We start from the raw sequence: 27,645 nt of genomic DNA on the forward strand, positions 1-27,645 counted from the left end.
ACACTTGAAATATGATTTGTTTACATATGATTTGTATATTCTTGCGCAGTCACTTTTCATTTGAAACGAAAGAAGAAGTTTACATTAGTTAAGAACGTTCTTTTTTAAGCCTTTCCTGTAATACACTTGTTGAAGACTCATTATATAGCTAGTTTTTAATATTAAGTGAAATTTAATTATGATATTAAGTAATCTTTTTATGTAAACAAGAAATAGTCTCCTAAACGCTTTTTCATAACGCAAGTTAAATTGAAGTGTTCGAGCGTTTGTTTTACATTGATTGTGCAACATGGCGTCAACATCGCTGTCAGAAAAACAGAGCAGTGAAAAAGAAACAGCACAGAATCTCAGAGAGACAGAGAGAAGCCCAGTGAAAGGTTCAAAGAAAGAATCAGCAGCAGACAATGAAAGAGCCTCTTCGGAACCCTCCACGTCAAGTGTGTCACCAAGCAGCAAGCAAGACTCGGCAGAGAAAAAGAGGAAATATGAACCTAGTGAGGCAGAAATAAAAGCATATAAGCATAAACGAGAAAAACAAGAAGAAGAGAGACTAAAAATGCAGTTAGTAGTTATACAATTCATTGAAGCTGTTGTATGTGTGTTGGTAATAATATGTTCTACGGTGTCGGTGCGACCGTTGGGGCGAGCGCAGTTACTGCCTTAGCCGTTTAAGTCACGAAAGTATGACGTCAAATAAAATGACCTCCCACTCAAACGCCGATAGTTTTGTGGCATGGAGATTGCATATCGTTGTTTGTAATTTTTTTCAGTAAGTTGTTGCTATGTTTTAGCCACCATGTTGCTATGCACCGCAAAGGATTATTAAATTTTAATGTTTTCACGTGGACTCATAAAAATTACATTTTAAAAGTAAATAAGCATATACTGAGTCAAACATTCTTCTATACACTTCTTATAATATTTTTGAAGCTGTTGTATGTGATTGGAAAGTGTGTACGGTGTGACACAGGGGCATCTTATCCACTCTGTTCTATTAAAAAACACTTGAAAAATATAAAAATACACAAGGGAAGAATCGAAAGTACGTCACACGACGTCAAAACTTGTCAAAAAAACAACTTACTTGAGAAAAGTTTACACAAATGAGCCGAAAAACTAGCGCAAATTAACCACCTGTACAAGAAATTTTGCCAGCTATGAAATTTCCGCCATTAAGATTTTGCAGGGGCTGATACGTGAAATCCATAGCTTTTATCACAATTATTTCCATGATCTAGAATAGCTTCCCTTGAGTGTGCTTTTTTTTCAAGGAAGTTTGATTAGATTGATAGTGTCATGTAATGGCGTGGAGGACAACGAATTTCAAGCGAAGTCATGGAGAAACGTGCTGCTGCTGCAACACATGCGTTTGAGATCACATAGATTAAGAGGCATAAAGAATGGTCCCTTCTGAAAAGATTCAAATTTTCGATTTAAAATTGATTGTGCGGCAGCCTCAATATTAAGTGATGGGTTCCCAGGTGAAACAACAAATATCTATATCTAGGCAAATATAATTTTAAGACCTTACGAAAAAATGTTGAATTCTCACAGAATTTCCTCAAACTGAAAATCTCAAATGTTAAGCTAAGACATAATAATACAAATAAAAGTCTTAATATTTTAAAAGTGACTCAGATGTAGAAATATTCTTACAGAATTTCCTCAAACTGAAAGTGCATAATTTTATTCTCATTTATTCGTGTAAGATGTCTTGAAATACAGGAACAGTATCATTTTCACATTTGGGAAGGTTTTAATGTACTAGTATTTTGTATTAAACATTCTTAATTATATTGACGATGTGACAAAATGCTAAAGTAAATCAGTTTAAAGATTAATTTATGAAAAGTCTAAGATTGCAGAATATTTCAATTTTTTTTTTCGATGGGGGGATGTGAACGATGTACATCACCAAGTGTTTAAAAATCATAAATTTTTAACTAAATATTTTTTTTTTGAATTTTGGATAAAACACCTGACCAATTTATGTGAAAGGGACTAAATATGTAGAATTTTCAGTTTAATATCCTACCACAGACAATTTTCTGACTAGAATTTCATACTTAAGTTGTCTATTATGTTTGTATAGATACTTAGTTTTAGTTTTCAGAAGAAAAAAACTCAGTCTGTCAAAAATCTGTCAAACAAATCTGTGAAAAGGTGAAAATTAATTTCTAATTGGCTTTTTAAGGTAAAATTTGATAATTGATAGTGACAGGAATGTGAAAAAATGGTACCTTTTTAATGGCCTGAGAGGTAAGAAAAATGAGTCTAAAATGCTGATTTATGCTGAAAAATGCTGAAAATGTATATCGATTTGTGGAAGTTGACGTAAAAATGGGAATCTTTTAAATCAATATTCCAAATCCATAGAGGACTGTTTCTGAACATTGAAAGGTAAATCAAGTATCAGTAATTGGAGTAAAATATATATGGTTACTTATCGGATACCATTCTGAGAGCGTAAAAAATCATAATCTTCAAGAAAAAATACCTGAATTGAGCAACAAAACATCAGCGGCGTAACTCAAAAGTTTTTACAACGTGTGGATCTGTAGCTCTCTGCTTTATCTGTCCGAATTTTCTCAAGCAGAGAGCTAAAGTTCTGCAGCTACTCTGACAAGAGTTTTTATATTTTGAAATGTGCTCAGCAGCTGGGGAAAGTCAGAGCACACGCTAATTTAAGGGGGCCGACTATAGTTTCCATTGCGCAATATTTCGCGCATCATAGTAAAATGAAGCGTATTTACTGTTTAAATGCAACTTTTTTTGCTTAATTAGTAAAATTAAACAAAATTAAGAAATTATAGGTATAAAAATGTAATTACAATTTGATATAACTGATTTTTTAACCGACTTTGCAATTGATAGGTAGGTTGACGTCGTTGCAGTGTGTTTTTGACGTTATGATAATCTGTAGCTCTTAAAGAAAGGGGTAATAAAAATATTATTAAAGAAAAAGTAATAAACATACGCTCTTGAAATTTCAAACATAGAAATTTGAGAATATCTCCAATATTTTTATTAAGTTTTCATGTGAATCCATTGTTTACGTCATATTGTGTAATACTCTATAAAAATAGTAAAATTTGCTAATTTTTTGCATTTTGAGATCCCCCCTCTGGTAACAAGACGGTGGAATTTTGTGTTTCTTACATATATTGTATAATATAGTATTACTCATCAAATATTATAGTTTGAACAAAATGTCTATTGTAGTATTTGTATAATTTGCTTTAAAGTGCTAAAAATCGGCATTTCACTATATACTGTAAAAGCACAAATAGAGAGATTAAACAAAGGTTTATTTCGTTGTTTACAATATTCAACGAAATTAAATCCCACACGAAATTTTATATGACTATATATTGAATAGGGTTACTTTCAAAACAACGAAATTAAATGCCCACGAAACTATTTTTGATGACAAAACAACGAAATTTTATGCCCACGAAAATTTGTGCTTCTCAGTAATCCTATAGTATATGGATTTTAGACGGTCCCTCAAAAATACCTTTAATTCCCCCAAACTTTGCATGTACACTAAAGTTAATGTAAGTTATCTATGGCATAAAAATGAAGAGTTTCGCTATTGTAGTTTTCACACAATAAAACTATAGTCGGCCCCCTTAAAAAGTGGGAATTTTGCATCTCCATCTGCTGACACTACTGTGCTGACATTTTACAACTTTGTTGCAGATCTATTAGAGAAATGTTACAGAGATTTATGTTGATTGATTTTGAATTTTTTTTTAACAAATTTGATATTTTTTGTTATCTTTACTTAGTAGGTGTTAGAGTTATCTTCACTCCAAGTCTCTTATGTCTGACTAAAATGAAAACAATGAATGACATACAGTTAAACCTTGTTATCTCAAACTTGATGGTACTAACAAATTAAAATGACCTACAGTAAAATCTCTAAGTCAGTGGGACTAGTAAAAACCTCTACATATCCATGATATTCAAGATATCAAGAGTAAAATAGTTAATGGGTAAGGAGTTGGGACATCCAAATCAGTTCAACATATCTGTAATACCGGTATTTGAGTTTTTGGTTTTTCAACATACACAGAAACAACTTTAAAAACTTCGCAGCATGTGCTTTTCTTAACTTAATTAATCATTATATCCTTCTTTCTTCATTTATATTTATTTCATGTAAGAGGAAAAAAACTTTCATTATTAGCATATAAATGATATTCCATATTCTCTGAATTTTTGTATTATTATTAAGCCTTTATTTTATTTTCTTCTGTAGAGTTCTGGTGTCCAATTTTACAGAGGAGCAGCTAAACAGATACGAGATGTTCAGAAGAGCTGCTTTTCCAAGGGCTGCAATCAAAAGGGTAAACAGGTCTTATAAATGAAAGACAAGGTGGATAGCATTACCTCCCTTAGTCATGTTTTGTAAAATGCACTTGCATATATCTTGTAATGTCATTTTCAAATATTTTAAGTGTACCTAAGAAAAAAATCCCACTATAAAGTACATGTATCATTAATTTTGGAGTGTTTGCCATCCTTTTTTATGATGGCCCATATAGCAGAACAACACTTATGGATCACTTTACCTGCATCTTTCTGCCTGTCCATCTGTCTGTTTATTCTATGTCAGACCTTATTATCTACATGTATATCTTCAAGATCACACAATGGCTTTTGAAAACACCCTGGTTGACAACCTTTTAACTTGACCTTTGACTTTTCAAAATAGTTTATGATGTACAGCATACTTTTTTCGATATTTGAGTATCAAGTCTGTGCTATTTAGCATGCACTCTAGCTGTTTGTCTTACCGTACGCAAAATCCTAGAATGCAGCCTCCGTGATATTCAAATTTGACCTACCTGTACTTTTAAAAATTTTCTTTGAATGATTTAATTACCGGTATATTTATAACATGTTTATGTGTGAGTTTACTGTTAATTCACACACTATGAAGATTGAAGAGTCATATTTCCTTTTCTCATTCAGCTGATGCAGTCCATAACTAGGACCAGCGTATCTCATAATGTTGTCATAGCGATGGCTGGGATTGCCAAAGTCTTTGTCGGAGAGGTGGTGGAAGAAGGTAAGAATAAGAAAACATTATACAGTGTATATAGCCCTCTACATCAGCTACAAAATTATGTATCTGTATCGTTAAAAGTTTAGCATTGTTCTAAGGGGATAGGTCAATATATTTCTATTGTTTTTAGCTAGATGGGTTGTATACTACTGCTAATAGCATATGCAAGTTAAATATGTTCATCAATAATCTTGAGAAGATTGTTATTAAATTTTTTAAAACATTTTTTTCATTTAATAAGCTGCACATAAAAAGCAAATAATATTACACTCATCTGAGAGCATATTATGCTACAGAATGTTAGCATTAAAATACAGATGTATCAGTTAATGTATTTAATTTCCTGTTGTAGCCCTGGACATCATGGAGAAGAATAAAGAGACTGGACCAATACAACCCAAACATTTACGAGAATCGGTGCGCAGGATTCGAAAAAGGGACAGTCTGTCTAAGTCCAAAAAGGTTTTACTAAACACGTGATACCAAGAACTCAGGGACGAAAAAAGTCAGGTGTCAAAAAAGAACTTCTGTGATGTCTGAAGAAGTGTAGCTTTGTCACAGATCCAGCATTCATGTTTTCTATTGGCTGGAAATTCAGTGTTGTTATGTTGTGATTTTACTATACTGCTATAATGGTGCTGGCTGTGGTGAATATTGAAGTGTACTACACTGTAGTGAGAAGTTCCTACTGCTTTTTGAGGAGGGGGTAGGGGGTGGAGGGATGGAATGCATGGGTAATGTACTTGTGTACAAGAAGTTCAGGGATGTCATCAATCATTTTATTGCCATCATATTTAATATTGGATTGATTTCAGGTTACATATTATTAATTTATGAATGTATATGTATTAAAAACAGAACTGAGAGTTTTTCAAACAATTATTTAATTAATGTGGTATTGTAAAATTACCCTGAGAAAAAAAGTTCTGATAAGTTAAATAACAAGCTTAGTATTACTGAGGTAACTTTTTGTTTTGTTAGTTTGGTTGTCTCTGCTACCCGCTGTTGTCACAAAAAGCAACTAATATTTACGCCTCTCTTTGTGACGTATTTCAGTCAGCAAGTTTTGTTTCATCGCAATTGAAATCAACAAATGGTCAACAGTACACAAGAAATATTTTCTTTACTGTGATTGGATTTTCAGTAATTTCCAACATTTTTGCATTTATTTAATGAGCTAAAAGAATTAAGTCAACCACGGCCAGAATGGGAGAGGATCGTACATTTTGGCCGTGGTTTGCGACAATGATCTATTGTTAGTTTGGTTGTTTGTATGTTGTAAGTAACTAGCTAATACTTTTTTTTAGTATTTCAACTAGAGTTGTCGTTTCATCAATAAGTAGTATCAATAACATATGTACCCATATATTTAGTAAGCTCCAACGTTTTGCACATTTTTCTAGAAGGCAGATGACAAATCAATTGTTTAATGAAGTAAAAATTAAAATAATGTTTTCCTAACTTATTTTTTATCAACAAAATGATCTACTGAATCTTCATCTTTTTTTTTAACAAAAGGTCTAATGTTCACAATGTATGAAAAGCATCTTCGCTAGAAGGGTTTCCAATCCAAAATCTACTCATTTTGTTTGTATCGGAACTGTAATAATTCCACAACATACGGTTATATTCAAGTAAATAAAATTTACGATTGTTTGTTTGTTTGTTGTTAAACGTCCCTCTCGAGAATTTTTCACTTGTTTGAAGATTGCACGCCACTATTTGTAGATTTCGGATCGGAAACCCTTCGCTAATGATGTATGAAAAGTGGCATAATTCATTTTTTCTTATTCAACCTGGAAAAGAGAAATTTGAGTTATTTCCCCTTTTATGTCATAAAATTGATTACTGTGGCAGTGTTTTAATGCGCCACCACTCAAGATTTTTTGTCCTGGGTTAATTTGTTGTTGTTTTCACTTAAAAGTATTGAAAATGAGCAAATACAAAAAGAAATTATACAAGAAATACTTTTTTATTTGAAAAAAAAGTTATAAACTTCAACAGAGAGAAAATAAAAATCGGGGGAGGGGGGGTATAAAGAGGAAAGTTGACTCGTTGGACTGTCACACTTGTAAATTACATCTGCCTTGTATAAAGTGAAATTACATTCACTATTAAAAAAAGTGAATTCAGTCTTGAGCAAACATCATGTCACTACTTTGGTAATTAAACAATATCAAACTGAAGCTGAAGTTCCAATTCATTAAAACGGTTCCAATCTATGACCTACATGTAGTTGGTGAAATGTGTCTGTCGCCCTCAGGAGAGGTCGTCGATATTCTCTCAGGTCATGGGCCAAAAAATTGTGATTTAGTACATTTGTGAGGTCTGACAAAGTCAGACACGATTTGTGACAGACAAATTAGAGTTGTGGTCAAAACAGTCTACTAATATATATCTTTGTCTTGTTCTGGGGGGAACAAACCAAAACAATATTATTAATATTATTACCTGTACATTTTACTCTAGAAGAGTTGGTACTTATTGAAAATTAATGGCTTGCTGTACTCTGATTATGGAGTGAGTGTGTGATAAGTCTGACATTATGCCCTGATTTAAATTAAAAGTACATGACATTGTATGTCAATATTGAAAATGCACGGCTAGACCAGATTCCCCCGTTGTCAATTGCAAATATGCGAAACAAAATACTGTTGTACAAGACTATTAAATAGACACGGGAGATTTTTCAATAAAAACTCGATTATACCATTTTTTTTGTTTGATCAAATGTATTTACGATCAATATTGCTTTATAATTTGGTTGAGGTAAAGAAAAAAATGATGATTGCATCTATATTCAAAAATCCATTTTCACCATCATAGAAAAGATTTCGATGTCAGTACATATGTCATGTTGTAAATTTTGAATTTACCGGGTGGCAGTAAATACAAAATTCATATATTAGAAAGAAAAAAAAAACAAAAGTTTCAGACAATGGTAAACCTCAACATCAGTTGATGTAGAAACTTAATTGCACCCCAAAAGTACATTTTGGGGGAGAAAAAAAAATCTTGCAAGGGTGGTTGCAATTGGGGGAGGGGCAGAAATGTACATGCATGCATGGATTTTATCTGTCTCTCCATCGTGAAACAACAATAATATTTTGCACCCTACGTGTCACGTAGAATCAACTTATCTATAGTTCTTACAGTGCCTGGAACTATTTGATAGATTTCAACACATTTCACCCCGAGTAGAAAAATAAAATGCTAAAATATGAAATTTAAATCCCCATATAATATTACTTCTATTGACCGAACGTTCTGGGGATTAGCCGAGCCGTCTTGTGGGGTTCTGTAAATCTTTAGAAATCTCAGTGTTTGGCCCCGTTCTATAAACTAAATACTCATATGCAGAATTGTATTGATCTGCATGTTAGATTTTCTTTGCTGTTTGAATATTGAGTCCATTCTCCCAAGTGCGAAAATAAAATTTAGACGATTGCGAAATTGGAGATTGAAACAACTAGGATCGTGATTTTTTTTTTAATTTTATTTTTTAAATATTTAAATCAGGAAAAGCATTCAATTAAAAATACATTAAAATTTCAAGAAATATAAATTTTACAACATAATTAAAATCTAAAAGAAATCAGATGTAAAAGAATGTTTGGAAATCTTGATCTGTCAGTTATTTGGCCTTCTTGTACATGTATATACTTATACTAAGACTTCAACAGTTATTTTGGTTTTGGATTGTGTCTAATTTAGTCAAATATAAATAATATAGAAAATATGTGTCTCTTAAGAAAATCAAGTTACACCTACAAAAGCGTGTAGGTGGAAGGGGGGGGTCCTTTTTCAGTCTTCTAACTGTAAACAGAAACTCCGATACGACAGAAAATTTAAAAATAAACCCAGACTTGATGGGATTGGTTTTAATTCTCATTTTCTAAAATATTTGTTCTCTTTGATAGGAATCAAAATTAACTATCAGTATTTGTGTCGAAAGACTTTTCAACAAAGTTATATATATAGATGATTTTTCATCAACCGACAAGTTTTGGTATGCGCAAAACATCCAAAAGAAGCAAAAATCGTCTTTGACTGATGAGTTTAATTTTTAGCTCTACTGGTCAGAGACCAGAAGAGCTTATGCGATAGTAATGCGTCCGTCGTCCGTCCGTCTGTCTGTCTGTCCGTCTGTCTGTCTGTAAACAATTTTTCAAAATGCTACTCCTCCTACAGTTTTGGTCTGATTTCAATATAACTTGGCACACAAGTAGACTACACTAAGATACATAATTCTGTGTATCGGTTTTTGATTTCGATGAACGGTGTTGCCGTGGTTACTAAAAATAGAAATTTCTGTGAAATTCTTTCAAAATGCTACTCCTTCTACAGTTTTAGTCTGATTTCAATATAACTTGGCACACAAGTAGACTACACTAAGATAGGCAATTCTGTGTATCGGTTTTTGATTTCGATGAACGGTGTTGCCGTGGTTACTAAAAATAGAAATTTCTGTGAAATTCTTTCAAAATGCTACTCCTTCTACAGTTTTAGTCTGATTTCAATATAACTTGGCACACAAGTAGACTACACTAAGATAGGCAATTCTGTATATCGGTTTTTGATTTCGATGAACGGTGTTGCCGTGGTTACTAAAAATAGAAATTTCTGTGAAATTCTTTCAAAATGCTTCTCCAAATACAGTTTTAGTCTGATTATAATATAAATGTGGCATGCAAGTAGACTGCACTAAGAACATAAAGAGGCTTAATCAAGGATCATTCTATTTATTGATGTTGAAAAGTTTCAATTTCCAACTGCTTAAGTACTTTTCTCTTCCTTTGCTATAAGTACAAACCAGTAGAGCTTCAGTCTCGACAGAGACTTCTGGTTTTATTTGCAAGAGAATTGGTTGTCCGTAAAATTCGTGGACTTACTTAAAATTCAACAATCAAGCGCTTTTCAATACTGCTTTGTATGTAGCAGTACTTATATGTAGTGAGATAAACTCATACTTAAACCAAAGTTCACACGAGACGTTACCATTCGTCACTCTGACTTGAATATTTGATCTTTCGACCATTAACTACTCTCTGAAGTCTTAAATAGTTTACAAACTTGGTCCGTGAGTACTGACTGAACATTTGCATAATATAAAGCAGAGAGCAAAGATCGTTTTATCTACGTTGCTCAAAGGGTCATAATTTGAATTATCGAAATTTGTAACAAACTTACTTTATGCAAATTTTCCAACTTACAATCAGTCACAAAAGAAAAATGTATATATAGGCTATCTTAGAAGGGTGGATACAGTGTCAACTGAAATAATTGTACTTCATGTTTTAATTTATACTTTGTTTATAAAATGGTTTGTTATCGTTCATATAATTGTTTTAAAATGTACATATTATATAATATGTGTTTTACTTCTTGAATAAATTATTTTCAAAAAAAAAAAAAAGAAAGAAAGAAACAATTGTACATGTCTATGTAAAAATATTATTATACGATACTGAACTCTGCTGCAACACAATGCAATATATTGTAATGCCTTGCAAATTGACGAATCAAAATAAACTTGGTCAGTTTACCTCGAAATTGAATTCAAAAGATAAATGAAAATCCCCATTATCTCTATTCTGTGTTCTGCAGCTGAATGTTGGGAAGAGAGGGGGAGACTATATGGTATTCTTTTTAATTCACATTTTCATAGTTGTTCTCTTTGATAGGAATCAAAATAACTACAAGTATTTGTGTCGAAAGACTTTTCGTCAGTTATAAGTATTGATGTAAATCAAAATAAATTAAGTCCAATTCAATTAAAATATGATTGAAAAATCAACACTATTTTTATTTCGTGTTCTGTAAAAAGCGTTCAAAAAAAGACTGGACAAGGATTTCTTTGTAATTAATTCACAATGTATAGATATGTGTCCCCTTTGTCTGATTAGTAAATTTCTTTAGTTATGTGAGAATTACATGTTCTACTATAACAGCTTATCTTAATAAGAATTGCACTGGACAAGAATGCAATGTCAGTCAAAATTATTAAATTCAATTTTGTTGTAAGCGATTTTAAGGTTGAAACTGACCATTTTTCTGTTTCAGTTTTCTTTGAAAGGAATTCACAAAAAAAGACTGAAAGGAATATTTTTATTCACATTTTCTGGCATTCTTGTTGTCTTTGGTGTGAATCTAAATTAACAACACAGTAATTACAAGTAAATCGAGGTTGAATTTTTTGGGTTATACAGTATTAACTTTGGTTCTACAATCCATTAATTGAAACCTTAAAAAATCTAACCCCACCCACCCCCATTATAATCTAACCCACCCACCCCCATTATTTTGTATTCATTTATTTATTGTTTTTCTTTTGCAATAACAATTTTTTTTTACTCTTGCAACCTCTCCCGCGAAATCCTGCATCCTTTTTTGACACCCCCTCCCCCATTTCGAATTAAAATAAAAAAGACATATATACGATTATGATACCCACGATGAAATCCATAATAAAAGTTCAGGAAAAAATATGCAAACATCAATTTCATTTTCAAAACGATACATGCACATATTAAATGTCTGTCTGTATGATTTAATAGAAAAAATGTTTTATGTACATTAATTTCGATATTGAATAGGAAACAAATTATTTAAATGTCGTTTTCATGCCCGAATGTCTCTTTCAGACACCAAAAGAGATTTGCAAACACAAGGATTGTACTACAACTGTCCGATTTTTCTCCGGAAATTATTTTGCACATTTATGAATGAAATCTTACGCAAGCAAATTTAAAATTAGAATATTACTCAAAATCACGTGCACTTTGGTGCAGGTAAAGGATCCCATGCTGATCCCCTTAAAGTATATTGATTTGAGGAAGGTCAAGGCTGTAGTCTGGAATTTTGTTCTCGTTTATGACCTGTACCCACACCATCAGTTTTTACAATGAAAATATCAAGACTATGATTAAGGTGTATATAAAAAATGGAAGCGCATGGGATTGGTTTCTATTTTTTGATATGTGTTGGTTGTAAAGGATGCGAAAATTATTATCTTTAAGTTCATTTGAATACCTTTAATTATTAATTTAATCTACCTGTATACAGTTCTTACTTTTTACAAAACTTTGAAAGTTTGAACGAAAAATTCAAATATATACTGTTAAACTTATTAACTTTTACTTAAATAAACATGACTTTAATTTGGTTGTTATATTAAAATTATGCTTTTTGATAAAAATTTTCGTTTGTTTTTGTATCATATACACGTATTGTAGAATATGTCTTAAGATGCAAGTTTAAAATCCAGTTTGACAAGATCTGTAAAGCCGTGATCAGTGAATATGAATAAGAAAGCCAGTGGCGGATTCAGGAATTTTGAAAGGGGGCAGTTTTGGGTTTGGGTAGGGGCCCACGGCCACACACCCCCCAAAAAATGATTTTATTAAATCTTACGTATATTTTGGACACAAAGTGGGGAAGCAATCTAAGATAGTGTACTCTTAATTAAGTTTATTCGCATCGATCTTACCCCCCTTCTCTCTATCACTCTCTCTCTCGTTTAATGTGGGAAAACTTTGACGAACAAAGTTTTATAATGGAAATAATATAATTAGGAATGAAAATCTTAACAAATCAACAAAGCAATCGATAAGCCATACATGTTACAAGTCATACATGTCCATGATTTCTCATATTTAAATGAAGTGAAGATTCTTCTTTAAAAAAAAAAAAAAAAAAAAGATTTAAGGCTCCTGTGTGTAGGTTTAAGTCACAAATGGTGAAGTTTTACAGAGGTATACATTTATGTGTTCTTTTTTTATGGAGGAAAACTAGTTTAAACTACTGATGAAGTATGAAATACAGCAAGCCCAACGTGATCCAGATGAGCGATGTGGCCCATGCATGGACATCTTATTATATAATACGGGTGTCATGTGCACCCATATTTTAGGGATCATAAAAAAAATAAAAGTAACCCTCCAAGAATTGATTTTTTGGGGGGTCGAGGATTCGACAAAATCCATTTCTTGCCAAAAAATTATTTATCATCAACACTTTTCTCTGCAATATTATTATCTTTATATTGAATTTATTACTTGTGCAGATCTTACAGGAGTGTGTGTGGGGTGGGGGTGGGGTGTCGGAACGTAGTCCTGACCCGCATTTGTTCAAATTTTGACAGTATACGTAAATGTAAACTAAAGGTAACATTTAATTACAGTTAATTACTAGTCTCATTAAACCAGAAGTGAACAGAATGCAAAGACACGCACCCTCGTCTGGCCTGAACCATCACAGGTGGGATCAGGTGCCGATGAGTAAGCATCCCTTGTGAAATCAATGATTAAACAAATTTAACACAATATTGTTCTAAACATATGTAAGTCAAAATATGACCCATCCGAGCAAAAGCAAAGCCGAAAGATTACCTAGCCTTGACCCCTCTTCACATGGACACGTACATATGTACCTAGTAAAATAATACGAAGAGTCGATTGATTATATTAGCCCCCCCCCCCCTTTTAGAATCACCACCACCATGCAGGGATGGGGTAATTGAATAAAGTAATTGTAATTGAGTGTAATTAATTACATTTTTCAAAGTAATTGGAAGTAATTTGTATTTGAGCGAGCCTTCAATTACAAGTAATTGAATGTATTTAAATACATTTCGAAAAAGGTCATGTATTTTCAATTACTTTTCAATTACATTTCAATTACTTTTTTTCAAAATGAAAGTTTATATTTAAAAAGGTCTCTTATACTGATACATAGTTTTATACTGGTGGGTTTATATTACTTATTCCCATGTTTTTTAAATCTCAGTTCTCCCTATTCCCACTTCCAAATAACGATGATTGTTTAGTGATAGTTAATTTGTTTTACAGCAATTAGACTAACTACATCCCCTTTTAGATTTACCTGTATTCTATTCATTTTAAGATAGATATAAATAATGAATGGAATTGTGATAGATATTATTTATTTCCTTCAAAAATATGGATTTGAGAAAGTAACAAAAAAGATCTTGCCATACACCATACTGGTGTAGCATGGGCTTGTGTTTGTACAATAATTAATTGTCTCATAATGTTTTATTTGTTTATACAGTGTGTCACACTCATTATAAGGTAAAGGTCTAATTTTGACCAGGTGTGAACCCCTATCATACCCAAGAACAAAAACACTGAATGAAAGTTCGAATTCGATCGCTATAGAAAAAATCTTACTTAAAAAAATCTTTATTTTTTTTTTATAAAAATAAAACTCGAAGTAATTGAAATGTATTTAATTACATTTGTCAAAGTAATTGAAAGTAATTAATTACATTTGAAAAAATCAATGTAATTGTAATTGCAAGTAATTGACAAAATTATCAATGTATTTGAAAGTAATTAATTACATTTCAAAGTAATTGACCCCAAGCCTGCCACCATGCATACACTCATGTGAAATATAAAGATTTTGAATTCAAGGTTTTATGGAAACCTCATTCCCTATCCCCCTACATTTTTACATGTTACATCATAGGCTCTTGGTTTCAAGATGGTGTATTTTGCAGGCGCGGATCCAGAAATTGAAGTTAGAGGGGGCGCCAAATGTAGGCAAGGGGTCTGGGGGCCGCCTTGAGGCCCCCAGTGGGTCCAGGGCAAAGCCCTGGTGGGGGCCCAGGGGACGAAGTCCCCGGAAGCTCCTGGATTCCAGAGATTTTGTAGGGTAAAAATTAGGTCTACCAAGTATACATATTTACATTTTCTAGACGAAACTGCATGTGATTTAATTACGTGTTGACAATTTTAGGGGGGGGGGGCGCCGGGTACGCCCCCCTTAAATCCGCCACTGTTTTGACAGAAAAGTATTTTACTACATAGATTCATTAAAAAATCGCTAAAATTAGCGTTTCAAAAGAAAATATATCACATTTCTGTATATTTAAATTAATTAAGACACAATTTCATTTTTTATTTTTTATTTTAATAAAATCAGTGTATTCTAGTAAGGCAATACAAAAAAATACATCATTGGTGGACATCAAATCATGACAAACCCATCAACCCACCCCTTCCATTTATATATATGAAATTTAATGTGTCCCCTCATTCCCTTCTTAAATGTACAGAATCAGTCAGAATGGGTGTCTTGAATACTTAGAGTACGGGTTTGCCAGTATAATCGGCTGTGCAGAGGCATCGTCCCCTGGTACCCTCTGTATCCAAGTTACCTTTTCTTTACATTAATTGTATGCTACCTTCAAGATCACAGATTTACATTTATACAGGATAGTACCATTTGTTTATATATATATACATATATTTGTGTGTAAATTATTATTTTTCTATGCATGGATATGTGTAACAATAAGTGTATGTTTATAATATATACTATACATACATATATTTGTATATAAATTATTATTTTTGTATGCATGGATTTGTGTAACAGTAAGTGTGTGTTTGTGTATGTGGGTATGCATATGTCAAATATCTATTGAACTAACTCCAAGAGATTAGTTTGCATTAAGTTTCTAATTATATGCTAAGTACTTATTAATTGAAATTACTATTTCTGTTAATACTTAAATGATTTTTTTTTTGAATGACCATCTTCAATACTTAGGGTACAGGTTTGCCAGACTGGCTGTGTAGAGGTATCATCCCCTGGTGCCCTTTGTATTCAAGATGCACTAGTTTTATATTAGAGTACTGCCATTACTACAAGATTTTTTTTTTTTTTAATTTACCTTATATCTATCATTTTTATTTAATTGTGTTTTCTTTTATCATTCTATGGTTTCTATGCTTTTGATCCAGTGTGGTGATGCACTTCTCAATTTCAAACTTAATCACAAGTCATGTTACATTATCCTTAATATAGAATTGTAATCAATGTTATCATTTTGTAATAATTGTTCATGCCCCCTGTGGGCCCTTGATTGGTGAATAAACATATATATATATATATATATGCCAACTTTTAAATGTGCCGCTCTTTTCCTTCATGAATATTCATAATTTGTTTACATCTGAACAATGAGTTTGCAAATAAACTGGGTCACTGACGTCACGAGTATTATGAAATACCCATCATGTCCATGACCGATTTCAGCAAAAACTCTGAAATATTAAAAATCTGCAGATATAAAATATATAACTGAATAAACAATATTTGTTTTAAAATTAGGGGTATATTTAAACTGATTCAAAAATTGGAAAAAAAAGAATTTGACTCCCCTTTTGGTACCTCAAGAGCACTTTGGTTAACCGGCTGTCAATGCGCATGTGTTTCAAATAGCTGAGTCGTGTGAGATAGGATTTACAATTCTACAGAATAAATCAAGAAAAGCACGATTTAGCAGGTAAAATTTTCACTTTAACTTTTAAGAAATGAATGTATCTTTTATTCGAATCAAAACTTTTGAGTTGTCATTTTCTTTTTTAGTAAATATCTCATTTTCTTAGGTACCCTGCTTATCACAGTGTATCACTCTACATTACATGTTATTGTAGATACTCTGTAGTTAATACAATGTATGGCTGTATGCATACTTTTATTAGTTCTATACGGTAACTATAATTTATACATATATTCATGTGATATTATTTGATTTGGGTTGAGGGCAACATTGATTGTCCAAAAGAGTGAACTATGCGGAGTATTAGAAATATGATGACTGATATGGATACATGGAGTAAATATTTAGTTTTATAGTATAATGTGACAAAAGCTGGTACAAAAGCTGTATACAATATAGTACTGTTATACTATTATGCTTTATAAATATGCGAGTGTTTGCTCAGGTTGTCTCAAGACACTGCATGTGAGATCGTGGACAAAGTACAGCAAAATACACAGTATTTGGGCAAATATGTTAGTGTTAAACTTCAGTATACTGATAAAAGCAATGCATCCCTACAGAGACAATTTCTGTACTGAGAAATGCATTATTGGCACAATTATTCATTTACTGTGCATTTTGTTCATTTTGAATAGAGATGTCCAAGTTTTTAGCTCACCTGAGCTTAAATTGGGTTAACTGTGTAAGGCTCAAGTGAGCTTTTTTGATCAAAATTGTCCATTAATTGTTTGTCCCATTTTTAGCATTGTTGTCATTTATTGCTGCCAACTTTTCACATCTTCATTTTCTTCAAAACCACAAGGAGAATTTCATTCAAACTTAACACAGAGTATTCTTGGGTAAAGGGGATTTAGGTTTGTTCAAATGATGGGGAACACTTTTTTGTTCAAGGGGAGTTAATTAAGAAATAGTAAACTTTGGTAGAATAATTTAAAAATCTTCTTCTTAAGAACCACAAGCCAGAAAAAAACTTAAATGAAAGCTTTCCAGGGTAGTGTGGTTTCAAGTTTGTTCAAACTTGACCTCCAGGGGTAGGGTTGGGCTACTATGGACATAATCAAAGTTTTACATAGAAATACATATGATGCAAGAAAAATCTTCTAAAGAACAACAAAATCTAATCATATTAATATGAAAGCATCATCCTGTAGTGTGATTCATTTTTTTGTTAAAATCTTTACCCCCAGAGGTAGGACAAAATGGGTGACCAAAGTTTTACAGAGTAGGTTTTGGGTTAGGAGGGGCCACAATATATTAGCTTTTTTATAGGAACATGCAGGGGAAAAAATCTGATGAAGAACAAAGGGAATCATAGTTACCCAGGTGAGCATTATGTCCTCTGGGCCTTTTGTACTTTTTTTGGAGTTTTTTACTGTTGTTAGTGCTGGAAAATTCCAAGGAAGAGATAGACATTGCATGGTTTAATAAAACCCCTTTAAAGGAAAGAAGCAAGGGGTATATGTTTTCAGGCCAGGTATGAGGTAGTTTGTGCGGAGAGTAAGCATTAGTAGCTGGGCAGGTTAATTGCCATTGTCAGATGTCCCTCACTTCATCAACCTCAAAGCATCCGCTTTATCATAAGGCAAAGTACATGGATGTGGTCCAATATATCATTTTGTTGCTGAATGCAAGCACTGTACTTAATTTTTACTTTGAATACTGTAATGAGTTTAACTCAGAGAGAGAGAGAGAGAGATATGATGAAATGATGAAAATAAGTTTATGAAATTTTGATAAGACATTTCAATATACATGAGTAATTAACTGAGTATGAAAATTTGTAAATGTGTTTTTCTGTGTGTGTCTAAATTTATAAAATTTTGTAAATGTTTTTACTGTACAAATGTATATAAAAAGAGTATATACAGTAAATATGACGTTTTTAAAACGGACTAATTTCGGCAAATTTTTTATTTTTATTTTAAATGACACACATGCATAATACACAAAATAGTCATAAGTCATTGTCTGACTTAATTAATTTGTCAAACTTTGGATTTTTTATGCAATAAAACATGATAAATAAAATAGCGACATGTAAGTAAAAATAAATAAATAAAAGACATATCGTTCTCTTTGTAGACCTCTACTTATCAAAAGGTTTAACCCAGTTTTTCCTCGTTAAGTGTATGAATGTTATTGTCACTACTTGTTTTATCAGGGCTCTAGCTCATCCTGTGACGCAGCGTTTTGTTATCAGTATAATCCTTTATAGTGAAATAGACAGAAAGCCCGGAGAAAGTTTGTGATGAAAAGTAGTTTTGCTCCTCCTTGTTCATTGATTTTTGTAATAAACGCTAATACAATGATAAAATGATTGTTCGCAATAAGAGGAAGGTCAGTATATGTATTACTCTAGGTCAAGGCCTTTTTATATATTGTTCAAAATATGATACTTTTAATATATGGGTTATGGATTAACAATTCACACCTTGTAAGTCAGAATGGGCAATGTATATCTACAAAAAAAAAAAATACACTGAAAAACATGCAAATTTCACATTGAAAATTTACTAATAAGTATAATTTTACAAAATTTCAATTGGTGCATGATTATATTAGGGGACAAAATTAAAGTACAGTTTTAATTAAACTTGGAAATTTTGAAATAACATCTGGAAAATACAAAATGTGTTTAAAAAAATGAGTTATACTTGTTCATGTAGTAGACTTGCAATATAGACATTTTGTAGGAATAAAGAGTGCATGCTGAATTAGTCGGATACAGATACTCTGTATTCTGATCATGTCTGATTGAACATGTTGAAGGTCAGGTGAAGTTTGTATTATTACTGACCTACATGCATGGTTACATATTCAGAATCCCCTGTCAGCGGGTTTTAGGCTTATTAAATATATGTTAAAAATTAATACACGTATTGACATATGCTTTTTTAAGTTGAAAACAAAATACATTCAGACATTGATAAATTTTAGCTTGAGTAAATGAAATGAAATAAAAAGCCTTTTCCTTTAATTTTCTCTTGAGGAGAAATTTTATTTGGGTAATTCTTGCTACTGTCCACTCCAAATAACGTAAATAGGGTGAGGGTATTTGTACAATATTTACATTAACTTGAAAAGACCAACCATTTACTGTGTGTATACACTGTTGAGTTATAGCTCTTAAAGAAAAATCATTACTGTACGTGCTAAGCATTATTGGAAATATATACTTTGAATAAAAAACTTGAATAGTTAAAGTCCACTTCAGGGCAATGTAAATGTACGTGTGACAACAAACGTGTGAAATATATATGTCACGTCGTAAGGCAAGTTTATAGACCATGACGCCATCATCGAATTACATAAATGAAATTTTCCTTATAAAGTGCCAGGTGCCTATGGAAGTAGGTGGTTCACCTCCCCATTAATTACCATTATTTGTTATGCTTCAACTGTCACCAGAAATTCTACTAGCAGCTAAAGATAGATGTGATGAAAAATCAAATGAAATCTGGGATAATGTATGCATCACTCCTTAAATGACTGAGAAAAAAATCCTTTCTTAGTATATCCAAAAATGTGGGATTTCGTCAGATTTTTTTTTTCCTGAATTTTTTTTTTCAAGTCAGCAGGATGAAAGTGCACGTACGACATTTTAAATGTACCAGCTGATATATAATTTTAAAATGTACAAAAATATCATTTTTCTTTGTTTGAAAAAATAAAACAATTGATGCCCCAGTCAGAACTGAAAAATTACAGTTGTCTGAACTTCAACAAAAAACGGTTTTTAAATTCTATAACTTAATTACGGGCCTATAAACACTGCAGTCAGTGTGATTGATGATGGGGTATTAATAGTAAGTATAAACTTGATAGTAATCGTACACTGGGTGTATGCTCAGTATGCTATAATACACTTGACACAGAAAATCAGGTTATACTGAACCAGGCAAAGTTTCAGTGCATAGGTACTGAGTTATGCATCCACTAACAGTGTGTTTACAGAATATACACGTGCTTAAATGTGTGCCTTCCTTCTGATAAATCAGTTATATAAACCAAAGTAATGTTCGGAGCTTTAAAGTATATCTGATTTTTTTTTTGTGTTACGGAAAACTTTGTGGCAAATGAACGATTGTTTTTGTGTAATCATAAATCAATTACCATTAAATGGATATATTTTCTTACCAGTAATTTATCATATGTTCTCCTAGGTTTTGTTTGTGGTTAAATGACAGAAAGGATATTTTTTTATTAGACGTGATTTTTTTAGGGAAATTATTAGCATTACAAATAGGCTTAGGTACACTGTACATTAATTATCTGCCCTTTGCATAGTAAAAATCTGCACAATTTGCTATTCATTTACAATTTCAATTGCTTTACAATTGTGTTTCAAAACTGCATGAATAGAGTTGTAAGTAACTATTAATTCTGAAAACTACATATAAGTTACTTGAATAAAAACTTTACTTCAACTGACAAATACCTGAAGAGGATTGCACAATTCAAGCCAATATTTTAATTCTTTTAATGATAAACTGGAGCATATTGCTAAAATGAGGGGTATAATTGTCTAGGTGACAAAAAGGATCTAAATTCTGTGAATTTTCTTTCAGAATCCAACAAAATGTACAAGCCCCTGGAGTTACCTCCCTGCAAGATCTGCGATGGCGAAGCCTCAGGGATTCATTATGGACTCAACACCTGCGAAGCCTGCAAGGTCAGAGTTCATTTGAGTATCCACATTTACCTTAATAGCTAAACACTGGGGGCTTATGGGTAAATTATCTCTGACTGTTTGCTGTGATGTTTTCAAAGTAAAAAAAAAAATCAATTTTAAAGGTTAGTTATGCACTGTAGTTATAGGAATTTTTTTTGAGCTATCTCGGAAAATGGAGTGACCGAAAATGTGAAGAGGAATTCTAATTCACCCAGTAAAATAAAATGTTCAAACTTTTGAAACTTATTCAGACTTGCACACATACAATATATGCTTTATTAAAGATTAGACAATATCATTATCAAGAAAGCATTTTAAAAATATATTTGTCTGCATCACAATTTTCAGGCTTTAAATGGGAAAGATTCAAACAACAAAAAGTAATTAATCACAAATTGTTTCAATTTTGTTATCTACTTCAGGCGTTTTTTCGCCGAGCTGTTATGGAGAAGGATAAATATCAATGTGCAAAGGATAAGGACTGTAAAATTATCAACAGGAAGAGAGGAAATTGCTCGTACTGCCGGCTTCAGAAATGTCTCAATCTGGGAATGTCACGAGATGGTTTGTATATTTATAGAAATTTTGCAATCCAGTATGATTAAAATAAATTTTATTTCAGGGGAAGGGGGGGAGAGGGGTTTTATTTTCTTTTAGGAGAGGGGGGTTAAAACACATGATTGCATAAAATTATCACCCAGTAAATATAAGTTTTTAAAATACTTCAAGAATGTAATTGAACAATTATGTAACTTTAATTTTTATCCTCTTTTCTTTTTAGCCATTTGGCATTGGATAAGATTTAAAAGATTGCACAAAATTCAAATATGAATCATGACAAGGTTATTCATATATACATAATGTACTTTGAACAAGTTAGACACATGTATTTATAAGAGAAGAAGACAATGACTTTTGATTAGTGTCAAGGGAAGTACTTTGTGTGTGGTCATATGCATCATGGTCTCAGGAACCGGGCTAAGTGCAGATGTACCCAATATAAATTTGCTTATATAGAGTTTTAAAGAAAAAATTGCTACTTTATGATTGTGCCCCCTAATGATTACAATGATGACCCTTTTTTATTTGCCAAGGAACTTTAATTTTGCTTGAGATTGACCCATCCTTCCAAAAACTGAAAATATTTGGTTGTGCCCCCTCCCTTCCCCCTAAAAATAATGAAAATTAATTTTTACATGTTTTGGGTGAATGAATGAATGATTCAATAACTTAAAATGCATATTAAAATGTCATGTAAACAATATAACTTTGCTTTCTATAGCTATGAGACATGGACGTTACACTGTTGCTATTCGAACCAAAACTATCCTGGAAGTGAAGCAACTAAAACAAAAAGCTGAGACCATAAACCACATAACTGGTCTGGGCACACCCCAGTTAGAAATCCCTTACACAAATGAACCTTCTATCCCAAAACTAGACAATCTCATCTCCATAGAGACAGCTGACTCCCTCAATCAAGGGTCGGACAGCTCTGTCGTGTCCACGGCAACATCTCACAGAGGATCCATTCAGAGTATTTCATCACAGTCATCAGACACCACAACAGATTTCATCACATCTCCTGCAGACTTCATGACCCTGTCACCCCCTCAGTTACAAATGGACTGTCTGGCAGATTCCGACATGACATCATTATTTGAAGATTTATCAACATCCTATACACAAACTGAGTCACAGCAGAATCCGATAAAACTGGAAGATTTTGCCGATTCCTTATTAGATCAGCCAGAAGCAAATTCATTTGACATTTTGGAAGACCTGAATGTGTGCCTTCCAGATGTTTGTCCTGAGGTGGAAGACAAAAAAGAGTCACTAGACAATCCAGGTAAAAATTCTGAATTTTCAAATGAACTTCAGTATATCAAACACTGATATCTCAATTACATTGGATATGTCAAAGTGATTTGGAAGTCTAAACCGACATATTCTCCCAATGTCTCAATTCCCTGGACATCCTGAAGTTTTCTATCATTCCCATCAAGTTCAAGCTAGCAATGTTTGACTGTATATACTACGTAAGAAAATAAATGCATTAATAGTTTAATACTTAAGCGTTTAGAAAATGATTAAGGTATACTAATTTCTTGTCTTAGCTTCATCACCTACAAGAAGAAGTGCCAGGATAGCAGAGAAGCGACGTTCCACTCTACAGGAATCCAGACTAGATGACGATCCATGGCTCTCCACCATAGATCCCGATTTCTTCACAGCGACAGAGGAAGTCACTGTTCCCATAGTGAAAAAACAAAGATCCAGTCAGTCGGAGTTTGAAATGTCCGTGGATGAAATGGAGCAGATGATATGGACTCTTGTCTGGAGTCAGGATCAAATATATCCGGAGTACATCAACTCCTTTGACAAAGATTACATTAAAAAGCTCCATAATGAATATTCTGTAAGTTGTTCTTCCAAGAAATATATTTTCAAAAATGTGATTTAAATTTCAAAGTAAAGAAAATTAAACCCATTCAATGAATGTGAAAATTATTAAAATTTTTCTCTTTTCAGGAGAAGTACAATATGAAGAATGAGTTCTTTGGCTTGAAGAAATTACTGTCTCCTGACGAATTTAACAGTTTTTACCTGGCTACAGGCATTGATGTGGACGGTCGCATGGAGATGCTCAAAAAGGCCATTGAACAAATCCAGCAAGGCATCATCAAGTATATCTCGTTTGCCAGAATCATTCCTGGATTCGAGGATCTTCCTACTGATGACAAATTAGCTCTCATAAAAGGTGGGTGATCAGAGCAACAAGTAACTGGCAGATGTATCATTTACCAGTAATTTGTTTTTGCTGTAGAATGTATACCTAATTGCAATTGTATGTATTCAACTTGTATAAAATAACTTCACATGTATAATGTCTAAATTATCACAGTTTCAATCACAGTAAATTAGCTTTATTTGGAGAGAAAATATTCTCCGAGACTGCTAATTATTTTCCTTCTGTAATGTATTTCAAAAATATTCATGCAAGAGAAAATTTAACAGGATTAGTCAAAATATGTTGACATTACCAGAAAACCAGAAGAATTTCTAGTTCTTGAGAAATATTTAAAATAGATCCTTCTTCTCATTTCAGCTTCCCGTTTTGAGTACTGGTTAATGGGTGAACATTTACACATCAACACCGAGATGAAGGTCATTTATTACCCAGACACCAAGGCTCAGCTCACCAGAGATGACATCATCATGATCTTTGGAGAACCGGAAGCTGTAGACCAATGTATTGAGTTTGCTGCATCCTTACAAAAGCTCAAGTTAACTTATGAAGAAGTAGCAGTCCTCAAAGCCATTATTATCACTTTCAGAGGTAAAACAAAAAATCTGCTATAATGTACATACTGTTTTAATAAAACTCCCGAGATATTCCTACTTATCAAAACATGTATCAAGCATAAAAACTGATTGTTAAGTTAAAAAATACAAAGTTTTTTGTACATATATAAATGTGAATAAGATTCAAGATAGGTAAAGGGAGGTAACTTTAATTTTGTTTCAGATTTTTTTCACATCTAAGTGAATTTAATGTTTATAAGGATGTGTAAAGGTAGTTAACTTGAATATTGTTTCTGATTTGCAGACAGAGAACCTTTACAGTGTCCAGAAAAAGTAGAAGCAATCCAGTGGAAGTTAGTACAGTGTCTGAAATACTTAATAAACAAATTCCACAAAGGGGAGCCCCATCGCTTCTCCTCTTACATGGACAAACTGATCACCATGAGACAACTGACTGAAATCAACCGCAAAGTGAATGGTAGAATGGAGAGTCTGCATCTGTCTATCATGAAGCGGTATCCTCTTGTGTACGAGTGTATTTCCCATGATGCAAGAGAAACCCAGAGAGACGAAGAAAATCACAAGGCTCAACTCGAGTTCATTAAGGAGACTTGTACTACATAGAAAAGTTTTCTTTAGTACACTGAGAATGTACAGTATTTCTTAGTATTTATAACATTGTAAAGTTGGTGGAGTTGTCCATCACTTTTTTCATATTTAAAAATCAGTTGTTTTTCGTAAATTTCATAAATAATTTGTTCACGTAACAATTTAGGATATTTTCTTTATTGTGGAGAGAGTAGGTAGATTTGTAACTAAAAATTCTGATCAATGTTACAAAGTAAAAGATAACTGATGCAATTTAGGAATATGGACTTGGAGTGATTTGTGTGTGCAGATTCTCTTTAGTGTATAGTTGACATCAGTATATTCAAGTTGTAGAAATACTGTAGGCATACTTATTTTTTGCAATGATCTTATTTTGCATTTTTTGGGCACTAAAATTACACCATAAACATGATTATACATGTATCTGACTATCTTATACATGTGCCCTTGTTTGAAAGAACTCAAAGGTATATAATTGGATTTTTAGGTTTTTGTTGAAAGATGTATTCAACTTTCATTTGCAATCAAATAAGTATGTTTACAATATATATTTCAAAGTATAGATTAAAAGTGTTGAACATATAGTTAAGTAGATATGTAATATTAGGTCTTAAAAGTAAATAGGTTTTTGCATTTTAAAGTTTGAGTTATCGTACACAGATTTTGAGTTGGATTGCTTTATGCTGTTGAGAGTTATGATTTGTTGTGGTATATAGATAACAAATGTATGTTTTGTTTTTTCTTTAACCTTTCCTGCTTATTGATTATAAATGAATTAGAAAGTATATTCTACAATGTATTGGAATGAATAAGAAAACTCCTTGGTGGGTTTTTATATGAATTCTAGTGATTAATTGTAAGCTGAATCAGCCATATATATAAAGAAAATTAATAATCATTGCAATTTATCTCTTCCATAAAATTTGTTATGTGTTATATGTTTTATTATTTTTAAATCTATCTTTGTTTGTTTTTGTTGCTGATAAACTCTATCCTAAAAACCTTTTGAACGTACACCTCATTTTCAACAGTATCAAATATGTCTTTGGTAATCGGTTACCCAGTATTTAATTTCTCAGTGTATCACACTTGAAACTGAATTAAGCCAAATTCGGCATCAGTTTTATCAGGGATTGTTTGTTTTAGACTAGTACAATTCAGCTTCAATATCTCAAATACCTGGGATATGCTGAAATGAGTTAATAGCAGTCCCAAATCCTTTTTCTGTATATAAACCTTGTTATCTGGAATCCTTGGATATCTAGAAATTTTATCTTTGTATTGTTTGAAATAACAAGGTTTGACTGTAATTGGAAAATTGTTTGATTATCCTGATTTTATACTGTATTTAGCTTTATATAACAAATCCACTGAATTTCAATCTTATAATTTTTTGAAAACATTCTTAAGAAAATAAGGGTATACCCACTTACCCAGGGACAAAATCCCAACCTGTACACAATATCTAGTGTCTAAGATGTAATAAATGGCATTTGTGCAATTTGCATAAATTACTTAATTAAGCTGCCATTTTGAACAACAAATATCTAATTGTTCTCAAAATATATTATTTATTAATTGTTGAAGAATTCTATTTATGTGCCATTTCTTTAATGATTTTGCATCTTTAAGTACTAACATTTCTAAGATATATAAAAAAAAACGAGCAATTTGGGGCATTTACTTAGTAAATATTGTTGAATTGTTATACATTTTTTTCTATTATACATTTTAATATTAATATACTAAGAATCATTTTTGTACATAAATATATACATTATTTGTTGACATGTTGTTTCTTTTTTAACCTCATGCACCAGAAGGCATAGGTATCAAATTTTGTTTGCATAAATAAAAGTTTGTAAAGTGAGTTTGACTTCTTTTCAATATATGCTCTTTCAGACAAGTTTATTTATACATGTATATAGTGTTATGATATTAACTGGCTATTACATATATCAACCATTAAAGGCCGAGATTTTTAACCGTACGGTTTTCTCAGGTAATGGGAGGGACTAAATTTTACAAGCGTGGTACCCCGAGGCATTGATGGTCGTGCAGACCGTGGGAAGCGCTAATCCCTATACACAAACAGTACACACAGGAAGTCAATGAGTATTACCTGTACAGCTTGCTGGGCTACTGTTCATCATACATGTAAAATTAGTAGATCTCGACATCGTGAATAAAAAATATCATTAGTAATAATAAATGATCATTGTAAAATTCCATAATTTCTGACATAATAAATATTAAAACAAGCAGAAATCTCACCTGTCGACTTTTGTAAAAAAAAAAAAAAGAAAAAAAAAAAAAAGAAAAGAAAAAAAAGAAAGAAAATCTACGGTATGTACCTCATATTGTTTGTCACAGCAGCAATGACTTGAGTTCGTTATTAAAAGAAATATAATGAAATACAGGTATAAATTCAACAGTAAAACACTCATCCTTGCCTGTCCCTTTCAAAATCTTAAAAAACTATTCATAATTATCGTAAATATCGTAGCAATTAGATCTTCAATCACGGTCAAATAGAAACAGTTACTTCCCGTTTGTATAAAAAGTCGCGTGGTCCTATTTTTAGCAAATGTACATTCTGTATCTTGTGAAAAATTCGCCATAACGACTGTTTCGTTAAGTTAGAATTACATACAAATGTGTGTATTT

The 27,645-nt window shown here is 32.2% G+C and overlaps 3 protein-coding genes across 3 annotated transcripts in view; 2 read left to right on the forward strand and 1 right to left on the reverse strand.

Moving 5' to 3' along the window:
* The window catches only part of LOC134277321 (G-protein coupled receptor 54-like), a 108,388-nt gene that overhangs the window by 41,571 nt on the left and 39,172 nt on the right, over window positions 1-27,645 (reverse strand). The gene's annotated exons all lie outside the window — the stretch shown is intronic.
* On the forward strand, window positions 190-5,798 carry LOC134277317 (transcription initiation factor TFIID subunit 11-like). Its single transcript, XM_062759644.1, has 4 exons — window positions 190-561; window positions 4,265-4,352; window positions 4,981-5,077; window positions 5,427-5,798. Exons 1-4 carry the CDS (start codon window positions 290-292, stop codon window positions 5,552-5,554), a joined length of 585 nt encoding a protein of 194 aa, XP_062615628.1. The 5' UTR covers window positions 190-289; the 3' UTR covers window positions 5,555-5,798.
* LOC134277318 (uncharacterized) lies at window positions 16,353-26,786 on the forward strand. Its single transcript, XM_062759645.1, has 8 exons — window positions 16,353-16,391; window positions 20,960-21,063; window positions 21,486-21,627; window positions 22,346-22,912; window positions 23,181-23,482; window positions 23,596-23,824; window positions 24,173-24,403; window positions 24,674-26,786. Exons 2-8 carry the CDS (start codon window positions 20,971-20,973, stop codon window positions 24,991-24,993), a joined length of 1,884 nt encoding a protein of 627 aa, XP_062615629.1. The 5' UTR covers window positions 16,353-16,391; window positions 20,960-20,970; the 3' UTR covers window positions 24,994-26,786.

Source organism: Saccostrea cucullata, unplaced genomic scaffold (assembly GCF_032062105.1).
Source record: "Saccostrea cucullata isolate Sc308-1 unplaced genomic scaffold, CSIRO_AGI_Scuc_v1 ctg200, whole genome shotgun sequence".
Classification (NCBI taxonomy): domain Eukaryota; kingdom Metazoa; phylum Mollusca; class Bivalvia; order Ostreida; family Ostreidae; genus Saccostrea; species Saccostrea cuccullata.